The sequence below is a fragment of the Mytilus edulis genome, chromosome 10, assembly GCF_963676685.1.
Source record: "Mytilus edulis chromosome 10, xbMytEdul2.2, whole genome shotgun sequence".
In the NCBI taxonomy this organism is placed as follows: domain Eukaryota; kingdom Metazoa; phylum Mollusca; class Bivalvia; order Mytilida; family Mytilidae; genus Mytilus; species Mytilus edulis.
This window is the reverse complement of record NC_092353.1, coordinates 30,417,163-30,431,249: the sequence shown is the minus strand read 5'-3', so window position 1 is coordinate 30,431,249 and position 14,087 is coordinate 30,417,163. Positions and strand designations below refer to the sequence as shown.

At 30.4% G+C, this 14,087-nt stretch overlaps 1 protein-coding gene across 1 annotated transcript in view; it reads left to right on the top strand.

The window, feature by feature from the left end:
* The window catches only part of LOC139490868 (protein O-mannosyl-transferase TMTC2-like), a 35,746-nt gene extending 22,467 nt beyond the window's left edge, over positions 1–13,279 (top strand). Inside the window, exons 3-12 of the mRNA XM_071277950.1 lie at positions 65–890; positions 4,204–4,318; positions 5,095–5,180; positions 5,620–5,681; positions 6,237–6,438; positions 7,464–7,585; positions 8,372–8,453; positions 11,883–11,997; positions 12,415–12,478; positions 12,950–13,279. Coding sequence (XP_071134051.1) covers positions 65–890; positions 4,204–4,318; positions 5,095–5,180; positions 5,620–5,681; positions 6,237–6,438; positions 7,464–7,585; positions 8,372–8,453; positions 11,883–11,997; positions 12,415–12,478; positions 12,950–13,108 — 1,833 coding nt within the window. The 3' untranslated portion in view covers positions 13,109–13,279. The remainder of the gene's footprint in view (positions 1–64; positions 891–4,203; positions 4,319–5,094; positions 5,181–5,619; positions 5,682–6,236; positions 6,439–7,463; positions 7,586–8,371; positions 8,454–11,882; positions 11,998–12,414; positions 12,479–12,949) is intronic.
* Positions 13,280–14,087: the final 808 nt, after the last annotated feature.

The following is a 14,087-nucleotide window of genomic DNA, read 5'->3' as shown; positions in this document are numbered from 1 at the left end:
CTGAAATTGTTTTGAAAAAGCAATCAAAATTTATATAATTAACATATAATTTATTTCATTGCAGGATCTCTACAAGAAAGAAATGGAAGGACTGATTCTACTGTTTATACTAGGAGCATCTCTTGTAGCATTCCGATTCATGTTCATGGGAAACAAGACTCCAGAATTTGCTCCGTCAGACAATCCAGCTGCTGATTCCAATAATTCTCTAGCAAAGTTTCTGACATTTACTCTACTTCCTGTGTATAACTTCTGGATTTTGTTATGTCCAAGAGTTCTCAGTTTTGATTGGTCAATGGAAGCCATTCCTTTAGTTGAAAAAATTTTAGATGCACGCAATTCTTTAACACTTTTATTTTATACAATTTTAGGATATTTTTCAATTTGTTTATTAAAACATATACATAGGCCAAGATTAAAGAAATATACACCCCATCTAAATGGGAATGGTATAGCACATCATTATAGTCATTCTACGAAACATGTGATTCCAAAAATTTATAAAACGAGAAGGAGTTCAAATAGTTCAACGGACAGTGAAGAAGAATCAATAGCAGTAATGAAATATAGTTTACAAGATATTTCAATCATTTCATTATCAATTCTCATTTTTCCATTCATTCCAGCTACAAATATATTTTTCTACGTTGGATTTGTGATTGCCGAGCGAGTGCTTTATATTCCTAGTATGGGATTTTGTTTATTAGTTGCTTATGGTGCTTATTTATTATACAGAAAATATTTTAATGATGTGTGGAAGAAACAGTGTGTTATAGTATGTGTGGCGCTTACAATTTTATTAATGTCCGGACGAACAGTTCTTCGTAACGATGTATGGGACAACGAGGAAAATTTGTACAAATCTGGAATTCAAATTAATCCTGCTAAAGGTAAATACTTTACCATCTCAGAATATAAAGATGGAGATAATAGTTTTCAATGGTTACATCACTAGATAAGTTTATGACAGAATTTTTTTAAAAATTAAGAATTATTAATTGAATTGAAGCTTCAACAGCCAATGATTAGCTACTGTAACATGTATTTATACAATTACTACATGTATTATGAGTAGAAAATTAAATTGAGTATCTTCTGTTTCATGAAAACACCCAACAAGATAAAGTTAAAGGAAGGGAATAAAAGTGAAAAATGTATTCATAAAATAACAGTGGTCTTAATTTTGAAAAACCATTTTGCTGCTTTAATTAACCTCATTGTTAACTTTCATCTTTAAAAAAACAAAAAAACAAAAATTCAGGTGATACAAAAACTACGGGGAAAAAATCATGCAGATAGTTTGTGTAGACAGGGGCAACAACCTATCTATACCTGTAAACTTATCATCTAAGTTATTTTATCTTTCTAATGGGAAATTGACCAGTGTTTTAGCGACCAGTGAATTTTATAATTACTTGAGATAGAGTTGTCACTTACACAGAATAAATACTCCATTAAATATCATTTACTTTTCCATGCTAGTTCTCATCAGACTAGATATAAAAGTGGAATTTGGAATGTGTATATATTATAAAAAATTATAAATGAAAGTTGCCACGATATTAATAATATCTTTTGCTCAATTTAAATTTTGTTGCATAACACATTCCTTTAGAATTGAGAGCTTAAAGATTGTAGGTTATTTTTGTGCAGTAGTTGGACTAAACAAAGACAACAAACTTCACATTTTAAAAAGTTCTCTAGTCATTGCACATTTTACTGTAGCAACAGGGAATGACTTACTGATTAAATAAAAATGAACCCCCAGAACCTGTGGGACAATTTCACTTTTTTTACAAGTCCTGTGCTTATTTCGTGAACTTTTTAAATTGCAAAATATGAAAATATAAGAATTTTAAACATTCTGTGAAATGTTTGAGATTACAATTTTCTGCAGTCCTATATTTTTTCATGGTTATGGAATGCAAAACACTTTTTCAGCAGAATTTTTAGTAAATGATTTATAAATATGATGAAACAACAAGATAAACCATTTTTCAATTATCTACATCTCCCAAGAGAAAACCTATAAAAAAATCTATTATCATTAAACAAGCATTGCATATAGCCAGAATTTAGTACAATTATTAATATTGTGATGAAATTTAGAATTATATAGAACTATATGTATCTATATATGGACAGCATACCAGGTTAGATAGAATTAAGCTGAAAATATTCTCTCCATCATCTTCTTTTTTTTTTATTTTAAAAATTTTAAACTCTGGTGAGATTTTTACGGTTTAAAAATTAACCAAAACAATGTAATATATGTACATAATGTAGATAATTTTAATAAATTTGTGTACTTTAGCATATTTGTAGCAATTTATATATTTATGAAATTCACAAAAGGTTAAAAATAACCTTATTTCCATGAAAACAAAATAAATGTAAAGTCCTTAGGATATCAGTTGTTTAATTAGAAGATAATTTTATTGAAAATTGACAACTGAATAAATATAGATATGAAGAGTTATCTCCCATATATAGATAAAACCATTTTATCAGTTAAGAATAGATTATTAGATTTCAAATGCATGATAACTGCTAGTGTACAAATATTTTGATCTTCCTTTCCGTTTGAAAAATAAAATTAAAAGTTTTTTGTTGAAGATCCCATGATGCACATTTGTGAAAAGATTATTTTATGTTTAAAAAGTGTAAATTAGATAAAATAGTAAAAGGAAATGCAGAATTGTTGCATAAAACGGACAACTGAAACCAATTAAAAAGTGATTAATTTTGCATTATTTTGAAAGTGTTTACAATAATTATTCTAATGGTTTCATTGTAGACAAATAAATCAGATACCACATTTAAATGTCACGATTTAAAAGCTTTCAGCATGCATACTTGTTGCAATTTTACATGTATTAGGGTATTTTGTATCATTTTTAGTTGGTATACAAATTATTTTTTTAAACTTCTTTTACTGTGTTGAAAGTAACTTAAGTGATTCAAAATAAAACTGATACAGTTAATGTATATTTTAATACCCGTTCAAGTTTTTAAGTATTTATCTTTATTTTTTTATTAAGTAAGGAAAGGAAACCCAATTCTGTGCAAAGTTGTAAAAAAAAAATTTGCAAATTAAAATCTTAATGAAAAAACATGTAAAATTAAGATATGCATCTCTTGCACTGTTATAAATTCAAAAATTATACAAACTTAAAATAGATATAAATATACTTATCAGTATCATATTTTACATAATATCAAAATACATGTTTTAAAAAATATTCACATTAATCATTTTGTCTAAAGTACATGTTACATCTATTAAATATATAACTTGTATCATACCTTTTCTGGCTGTTTACAATAGTTCTTATAACTGTCAGACTGTCATCATGCAGCAACTTACCAAAAGAAAGCATCTTTAGGGCTTTTATAGAATTTAAAATTTTGAAGGGTTAAATAACCCCAACTCACCTGTTTTAGCAAAATTTTGATTCATTATTCAGAGGAACCAAAAACAGAACAAAAATCAGAGCTTCGTGTAATTATGCTTTTAAAACTGTGATTTTTTTTGTATGGATATTTTCATGTTTACCATTTACATATGTATTCTTATATGTAATGGCCATGCATGAAATTTTCTCTCAAAAACAACAAATCAGAACTTTTAAAAATTTGGTATCAAAGTTGCATGTTAGGAATTTGTGAAAGTGTTTTCACATACATATATCCATATATATATTATAGAGCATCAACTTCCTGTTAACTGAATAATTATAGGGGGAATCCCACGGTGATATCATTTGAACATTGATCCTTGATATGCCTTACAACTGATAGAGCTTATTTCCATGTATTCATACAGCTTTGGCCTTCCATAATTTGATTGCATGAGTACAAGTTTACAGACTTCTTTCCATGTGTCTTTCCATCTCCGACTTTCCAGACTTTTAGCTCTGGATGTGCTTAATGAGCCCTATTTTAGAAGTTATTCTTGAATTTATTGTTTGGTATCTCTTCCTTTTTTAATGTGAAATCAGTACTTGTGTCATGATAATTGTAAAACAAATCAACTCAAAACATACAACTTTGGGCAAAGAAAGTTATTTGTAGCACAATGATACATTTTTCTGAATATACATGAAATACTTTCCACTGTACATTAAGCATTAAATATACAAAAAAACAAGCTAGAATAATCAGTGTTTTCTTCAGTAACTCTTATTTTATTTTATTTTTCAGCCTGGGCAAACCTAGCTAATGTATGGAATCAACAAGGAAGACTAACATCAGCAGAATATGCCTACAAGAAAGCCCTGACATACAGGGGCAACATGGCTGACACTCATTATAACCTGTAAGTCAACCGATGATAAATATCTGAACTAAACTTTAGGTCAAAATATATATTGATTAAGTCACTAAATTTATAGCCAGTTCTTAGTGGTTTACATTACACAGGGACTAAATATAGTGATTAAGTCACTAAATTTATTACCAAATTTTCAGTGGTTTCAGCTTTTAATGTTGTCCCTGATAGTGATACAGCTAATAAAGTTTTGAACTTTTTTGGTCATGTGTTGGTGGTAACTTGATTATAAAAAGATAGATTATTACTGTCTAATGTCAAATCTTAAAGAGGTATATGTTAGGTTTCTGAAGAAATTTGACTATTAACAAGAATTATTATGTAAAAAATAGTTTATATGTAAAACTAAGGAGATATATTATTACTGACGATGAGACAACTACCGGTTAAGAACTGGAGTTGGTTTCACAAAAAAACTAAGATTTATCGTAAGTATACTGAATTGTTCATGACTTACGATCAATCTTAATTGTAAGTTTTTTGTGAAACTCTAGAGAGAACAAAGATGTGAACGAATAATAGGTCACTTTAATACACCCCCATCTGAACCCATACCATATTGCAAGATATAGAGATGATTTAAAATACCACAATGAACTACAAATTATATGGCAGAGGAAGAGCAACAACAAGGCCTATGAAATGTAGAAAGATATGTATATCTTTGTATTCAATAAAATATGGATAACTCTATTCTTAAAACCTATTTTGTACAAATCAGTATTTCATTATAGGTTACTATAAATTATATGTCTGCTTTTCAGGGGAATACTTTATCAAGATACTAAAAGATATGATGAGGCTATTGAAAGTTATTCAAGAGCTATTTCTTATAGACCTAAACTTTCTAGTAAGTATCGTATAAACACACTTCTTAGTTAGCAATAAATACATAACATAAATACATAACATGTCCAAGCCACTAAGTCAGGCTGGTGGTTATGTCTTTTATTTTTAACCAATGTCTGTCATTCTGGCATTCTAAATCAAAAGGTTGTGTCGGAATACTTTTAAACTGGAATAGTTATGAAATAATCCAACTTGTATAGCCAATAATAGTTCAAATTTGTAAACAAGTTTATTTCGTTTGAATAAAGAAAGGCATTTGCAATGATTTTGGATGTTAAATTCCTGCATGATAATTATGTCAATGTCTTTTAACAATGCTACATTAATTAAATGTAAAATAATAGAAAACGAAATTTGAAAATTCCAAGACATCTGAGTGAAATAGTGGTTAATGGGAGATAACTCCAGTTTATTTACCTGTATATATTTTTTTATTTCAGTGGCACATTTAAATCTTGGAATCCTGTATGCAAACAAAGGAAAATATGAAGAGGCAGAAAAGGTAGTTTTGTTTGTCCATAAAGTTTTGATTTTGAAACATAATACACATTAAAAAATGAATATAATGAAACTTGAAATATAATATAAAACGGTGACAAATGAAATAGAATTGAAATATATTCATATTGTGAAATTTTCATTTTCCTCAAGTAAAAAGATATACTATTTTCATAAAAATTAGATTTGATATGATTGACAATGATACAAATACCAAAGAAAAATCAAAGGACTAAGAAGTACCGGTATGCTACTTCAGGTCATGTTTGACAATGAACAAAACCCATACCATATAGTAAGCTATAAAAGGCTCCAGATAATTAAATGTTAAATATTACTACAGCAAAAACTGTGAGATTAAAGTTAATAATATTTAAAAAAAAGTTAACAATTACAACTGAAGGCAACCAATGCCAATGACAAGACTACAGGCATGGGACAGATACTATAGAATTATCTGGGTTAAACTTGTAAGGTTTGTTTTGTTATCATTGCAATCCTTTTAAATTTGAATTAGATAAAATAAAATGTGCAGAATGTTTTGCTTTTTTTTCTTCAGGTATATAAACACTGTGCTGATTTAGATACATCAGGGTTAAAAGACCCTCGTCTCCATGCCAACACCAAGATCTCATCTCTTTACAATTTGGGTCGTATGTATGCTGAAATAAACAGATATCAAGAAGCTATTGATACTTACAAAGAGGCTCTAAAGAGGAGACCTAGTCATTATGCTCCACAAAGTATATATAATATGATGGGTATGTATCATAAGAATAGCTAAAGGCACCTTCCTCTACATATATACAAATACTGTGGCAAAGCTACTACAAAATTAAGTACCTCTAAATAAGTGACAACTCTACACAGATCCATTTATTGGAACACCAGTCATGGTGATACACTGCTGAAAACATATTTTATATTCAAAAGTACTCTAAATATCAGCAAAACAATGTTAAATCTGCAAATTTTAGTTTAGTCTGGATGTTAGAGTGGTCTAGAGCAATGTACACAGTGCAGATGGTGTTGTCTTATATCTTAATAGCATGAGTTTGAATCCCAGCGAGGGAAGAACGAAAATTGGCTTCCTCATATTTGCAGTTTTAACATATCATTTTGTATATATTTAACACTTATCTAATAACTGTACCTTTTAAAACAAATTTAAAACATTAACAGTTATTCTCTTTCTCTAATCTAAAAAAAGATAATCTAAATTATTGTTCTGACCATCTTTGACATACCTTATATAGGCAGCAACCATTTGATTTTCCGGGGTGAGGTGGGGGTGGGAAGGGTGCTATGGATTTTTTTTCGGGACATTTTTTTTGGCGACAAGTCCAAAACAATTTTTTTCTTTCAATTTTAGCATTAAATATAGTGGCAGCTGAGGGTGAAACAAACAAAATCCATAGCCCCCTCCCCCCCCTCAGAAAATGAAATGGTTGCTGCCTTAGTTGTAAAGAAAATTTTGTCTTTTTTTAATTTTTTTTTATTTGAAAATATTTGTTCACAAAAATATAGTTCCCAACAATGCAACTTATGCATAAAGAGCAGATGACATTGAATATAAAGAAAGTTTGGAAGTGTTTATATAGAAGTGAGACACAAAACAAATATAAAGTAAACCTTGAAGTGATTGTATTATTCATATTAATGGAGCTTTGTGCTGTGATTGGTTTGGTAAGTGATTACATGTATAAACAATCATAAAACAAAACTGAATTAATTTTCTCCAAGAGATAAATATTCAGCTTATTTAATGTTTTCAAAATTATTTTAGGTGAAGTTTACACAAAATTAGGAAAATTATCAGAAGCAGAGCATTGGTATAGAGAAGCATTGAAATCTAAACCAGACCATATACCTGCTCATCTTACTATGGCTAAACTCTATCATAAACAGGTAAAGATTCTTTGTTAAAGTTAGACACATAGTTAAAAAGTACACATTAGATTTAGCAAGACTGAAAATGATATGCTTCCAAGTTCATGTCAGTCCATTTCTTGTCCTTTAAAAACTTGACACATCAGTGTCAGTTTTCAGTGCACAGGTGCTCTTTTATCCACATTCAGCAAATATTCTGCTTAGATTGGTGCCAGCAGGCTGTGGATGTCTTGACCTTACATTGACATGTTTAAGACCATTCAACAAAGTCTTATTCCTTTGCTTTGAACTTGCCAAGTGTGTGTAGCAAATTTGTTTCATTTTCACCTTATCTCTTCTTTTCCATTTTGGTGAATCATTTATATTTTTATGTTTTCTGGTCTGTGCGTCCGTTCGTCTGTTCGTCCGTCCGTCCGTCTGTCCCGCTTCAGGTTAAAGTTTTTGGTCAAGGTAGTTTTTGATGAAGTTGAAGTCCAATCTACTTCAAACTTGGTACACATGTTCCCTATGATATGATCTTTCTAATTTTAATGCCAAATTAGAGTTTTTACCCCAATGTCACGGTCCACTGAACATGGAAAATGATAGTGCGAGTGGGGCATTCGTGTACTGGGGACACATTCTTGTTTTTATGAATAAATTGCCACATTTTAAATAATTTTATAGTGTCTAAGAAGCTTAATTTTCTTAAAAAGGGGAATAACTTGACTGCCTTAAATACATAACATTTTAGAATGAAGAAATGTGAAAAAATGTAATTCTAAGATATGGTTGAAAGTATGAAAACATTATTTTATTATGCAGAACAAAAATACAGATGCAGAAGAATGGTTTAAGAAAGCTAAAGATGTTAGTCCAGATGACCCATCAGTTGACCATCATTATGGTAAATATGTGTATTGATTATACCCCAATCCCCCGCTCCCTACTCTAGGAGTTGTGGCTGAATTGCATTCTCCTTTTGTGCTCATTCTTTTGTTCATTAAGACGTTAAGCATGTTATTCCGTTAATGCAGTGAAATAGGACAGAGCAATTTGATAAATAGCTCTTCTATGAAATCTAAATAATTCAGCTTTATGAAATTTATATCCATAGATTAAGCAGGTATTACTGTTTCCAAAAATATAAAAAAAATATTCTTTAACTTTTCATAATACGTTTCCAATAATGATACAAATATTGCCAAAACGTCATAAATATGCGTGTCAGACGTAACAAATTATTCGCAAAATAACTTTTACGGGAATTTTTGTGGTCTAAAAAAGAGTATAAAATCCGCGAAAATTCGCATGAATGATAAACGTTATATATAATGTATGAAGTCATTGCTGTTTTTTGTGTTGATGGAACGGTCAAAACTGATTTTTTCAAAAATGAATAATCCTCGCCATGGTCAGGTTTCGGAAAATGGTAAGTTATCAAAAGTTACCGCTTTTTAAAATATCAGAAGATATAAAATTTGGTTTTCATAAATTATTCCTACTAAAGTGCTTAGATAGACCATTTCAAATCCGGAATTTTACAGCACTCGCACCACAAATAAAAACGCATTAGCTTCGGGAAAATGTCTTGCAAGATTATCCAATGTCGAATTTCGACCCTTTTTACCAAAACATTGTCAGTTTCAACGTCAATATATTAAATATATTTAATTTGTAGCATACAAAATAGTGCTTTTGCGTAATTGTGCTTACACCCCACAATACGATAACATACTTTTTGATAAGATGTGAAGTCGAAATGACTTCGTTTTTTAACAAATTAAATGTCTTGCAAGTTTGTCCACTGAACAATTTTCTTACATTTTGAACGTTTTCGATTCGGGACGCTATACATATATGTGTTTTCAAATTATTTCTAAAAGTTTGTTCTTTGTTTTGGTGTTGAACACTGCTACATGTATAAGCGACATTTGTTGTATTTTATTGACCTGTCATCATAAGTAGGAGAAGCCGGACATCAGGCAAACTTTAGTTAAAATATTTGCAATAACTGTCGATTAGGATTGGAGTCGAACAAATCTCGCCACGAGCGTATCTTAAAATCGCAGTAGGCTTTTTATCACTTTATATGAACTCATTAGGCCAATCACCCTCCTTGGCGATCGAAATTGAAAGCAGTTCGTATTATCATATGATATATGAACGGTATTTCATTGTTTTTTAATAACAAGTACGGTTCGATTTAATGTTTTTAGATCAGAGGACAAAACAAAATAACAAAATTACAAATTTCGAAAATAGATAGAATCATAGAATATAATCAAATAGAAAATGAATAATTATCTTAAATGAAAAGAAAAAAAAAACATATGATAATTTGTCAATAAATAGGTAAAATATTTCAGATGACTGGGGTTGTACATTTAATTCATTTGCGCTGAAATTGAAGGAGGCAGTAAAATTGTTGTACCTGAGGAGTTACACCTCAATATTATACAAAGCTTGTAAACATATCAGATGAATATAATTATTTTTCACGCAATCATTCTCTTTGATATAATTACTCCGTTGTAACAGCAGAAGTCTTTTTCATTAAAATCTTTTCACTTATCATCACACACACCTCTCCCCCTCCCCCCCCCCCCCCCCAAAAAAAACCCACAAAAAACAACATTTTAAAAAAGATAAAAGATAAAAGCACAAAACGCAAAAACTATATTATTTAAGCAACATGAATTGCTTCCTCCCATCCTTCTTTTCTTAGATTTAAACGGGTGACCAACGCATTATATAATATACTGTAGGCACTATTTTCTCAACCAAATACCTATTTTGTATTGTTTATTTTTGCTTGCGTAACTACCAGTAGGACATATTTCATACATATTCAAGACTTTGAAGTATCCATATCGATCAAAAATGATTACAAACAAAACGAACAAAGTATACTCGATTACCGTCGTAAAACGTCAAATTTTGACGTTACCAATTGGGACGCAATATCGTGCGTAACGTCTAAATCTTTTTGGAACACTTTTATGAGAAACTACTGAACACAACCGAAATATTTTTTTTATCCACCTGCTTAACAGTGAGGAGTTTACCTGTGATTATTATTTTTTCCTATACTTTGAATTACATGTGGGGGTATGTGTAGCATTAGAATGTGTACATTCGTGATTGAGGTAAAAATATGTTTGTTGTATTGAAATGAAAATCGTAAAAAAATGAGGAAAATGCTGTTTTAAAGTATAAAATTCATTTTTAATTGTCATATTTTAGAGAACTGAACCTAAAACTGACAACTATTGTAATTATACCCCATGCAACGAAGTTGCGGAGGGTATAATGTTTTTGACCCGTCCGTCCGTCAGTCCTACCGTCAGTCCGTCCGTCAGTCAGTCCGTCCGTCAGTCCTGTTTCTTGTCATCGCAACTCCTCTCAAACCACACAACAGAATTTCATGAAACCTTTTCAGATAATAAGGAAATACTATGTAGTTAAGCATATCGACTGGAAATTGCGATTCAATTTTTTTTCTAGGAGTTACACCCCTTTGAACTTATTTACTTTAATGTACTACTGCAACAGTTTGTCATCGCAACTCCTCTCAAACCACACAACAGAATTTCACGAAACCTTTTCAGATAATAAGGACATACTATGTAGTTGTGCATATCGACGTGAAATTGCGATACAATTTTTTTCTAGGAGTTACGCCCCTTTGAACTTATTTACTTTAATGTATTACTGCAACAGTTTGTCATCGCAACTCCTCTCAAACCACACAACAGAATTTCACGTAACCTTTTCAGATAATAAGGACATACTATGTAGTTGTGCATATCGACGGGAAATTGCGATTCAATTTTTTTTCTAGGAGTTATGCCCCTTTGAACTTATTTACTTTAATGTACTACTGCAACAGTTTGTCATCGCAACTCCTCTCAAAATTACACAACAGAATTTCATGAAACTTTGTAGATAATAAGGACATACTATGTAGATGTGCATATCAACAGGAAATTACGGTTCAATTTTTTTCTAGGAGTTATGCCCCTTTGAACTTATTTGCTTCAATGTACTTCTGCAACAGTTTGTCATCTCAACTCCTCTGAAAACACACAACAGAATTTCATGAAATTTTGTAGATAATAAGTCAATATTTTTTCTTATACTTATTTAATTTCTTCAATGACAGATTTAATTTCTCCAATGACAATGTGGGGACGTGGGGTATGTGAGCGTGCTCACTAAGGTTCTTTAATTGTTTAAGCAATGTAAAATAAAGGAAAACAAATAAAAACAAAAAACTGTTTTGTTACGAAAAATAATTATGCAACATTTATAATTGTCTCTTTGGTATTTACAGCACATTTTCTGAGTGAGACAGGGAGACTGAATGAAGCATCTCAGCTCTATGAACAAGCCATCAACAAATCTCCACAAGATTTTGAACTAGTCTTTAATGCTGCTAATACATTAAGGTAAAACATATACTCTTAGCTGTTTTTGAAAGTAATGTCATAATCCACCTTTTCAATGGTCAGGCTCACTGTACTAAATGTGCATGAAATACTTGTTACTGGACATTAAGCAATCACAAATTGAATTGAATGTTAAATGATTTTCAGTCAGGAATCTGATCTGTCAAGTATTCCCTATAACTCAATTAGTTACATGCGATTTACATTGGTAAGACATTTTGCTCCAGTTTGATGGACTTACTGTGACTTTGACATGTAAAACAACAATTAAATTACTTTTCCTTTGCTTTTTATGGTTTTTCTAGTGCGAGTATCTGTTTGGATAGAAAAGGTCATGAATTAATACACCATATTCCATCGAAACCTGTAAATGTATATCTGATTCTATTTTAACTTAAATATTTTTTCTTATTTTAGACAAGTTGGAAATAATGAAAGATCAGAACAACTGTATAAGAGAGCAACATCTATAAAACCTAATGTAAGTAAAAAAGGGGATTACTCTGTGTAATCATATTTATTCAATCTTAATATCTTCTTTATTGATTGAAAATAGGTTTTATGTTGTTAATTTGCAATAATTTGAGAGATTTTTTTTTAACAATTGTATCTAAATTTTAAAATCTTGCTTCTGATGACTTAATTGGGGCAGGTAGATATTGACTACTGGTATTTTTCTTTCACCATTTATGAGTAATGATCTTTAATTAATTAGAAAATGGTAGTTTCTGTTGTTTCCCTGCACTTATTATCCAACAAATGCATTTCAAATTTTTGTATGTTTACTGCAGAAAAAATGATTTCCAGTTTGATTATAACAAATATAACTTTTGCTATTCAAGAGTTATAGCTGTTAATTGCTTTAATGATAATACTTATAAATGTTCATGGAAAAGTGAAATCTGTAAATCTTCAGTGTTTATTGTTTATAGTATATTTGTATATTTTACAGAGTGCTACAGCTCATATGAACCTTGGTGCCATGTATCATATCAACAATAAACTCAAAGAGGCTGAAGCCAGTTATCTTCGAGCGTTAGAACTTAAACCTGATGATGTCACAACACAACAAAATCTCGTCAAACTACGAAATTTGATGTCAAAATCATAAGACTGAAGGAGACATCAGCTGTTAGTCTCTAAGGTGTAAAGTCAAATGGAATAATGTCACAACATAATTGATCTAATCAATTGTAATCAAGCTTTTTTATCTGATGGGTAAAGGTCACCAAATAATTTGCAGTAAATTCAACAAGCTGTTGCCTTGTAGCCTTAAAATTAAGAATTAATATCTTGGATGAAGAATATCAATTGAACAATGTTAAGGGAGTTACCATTTGATTTTTATGGGGGGGGGCAAGGATGAAATTTGAAAAAAATAGGCAGGACAGGAGTTTTGAGTAAAAAAAAAGGCAGGATGAGACACTTGCAAAAAAAAAAAGTCAGGACGACAATTTAGGTAAAAAAAGTCAGGATAAACTAAAAAAAAAAAAGGCAGGACCGAACAGAGTGAAAAATAAAAAGGCAGGACAGAGATTACACTTAAAAAAAAATGCAGGACAAAATTTTTCATCCCCCCCCCCCCCCCATAAAAATCAAATGGTAGCTCCCTTAAGTCAAATAAATATGATAAAATTAAGAATTAAAATTAAAATTTTGCAAAGTGAGATAAATGCCAAAATATTTTTTTTTTTTATAGAAATTGACTTTGATTATATCATGAAACAAAGAATTTTATCAGATGCCAAAGAGCTGAAGGTTAACTTTTTCACATCAGAGAAGCAACTCTTGTAACTTTGTATTTGGATGCGTACCTTTACATAAGAAGATTACCCATAGTAAAAGATTTGCATGACGTCAGTGTTTATTAAAGATTTAATTTTATTCTCTCGTGGTGATTCAGTGGGTTTCATTATAATTTTTAGCATGTCAGCAAGTCATTAGGGATCATCTTTTGTCATGTGTATAAATGCATCATAGATATATCCAATCCATCTTCATTTGTAAATGTTAGTTGAATTACATCCATGTAAAGCTTGCTTAAAGTGAGCAGTTGTAATAAAAAATGTGCTTTATTATATATTATAATA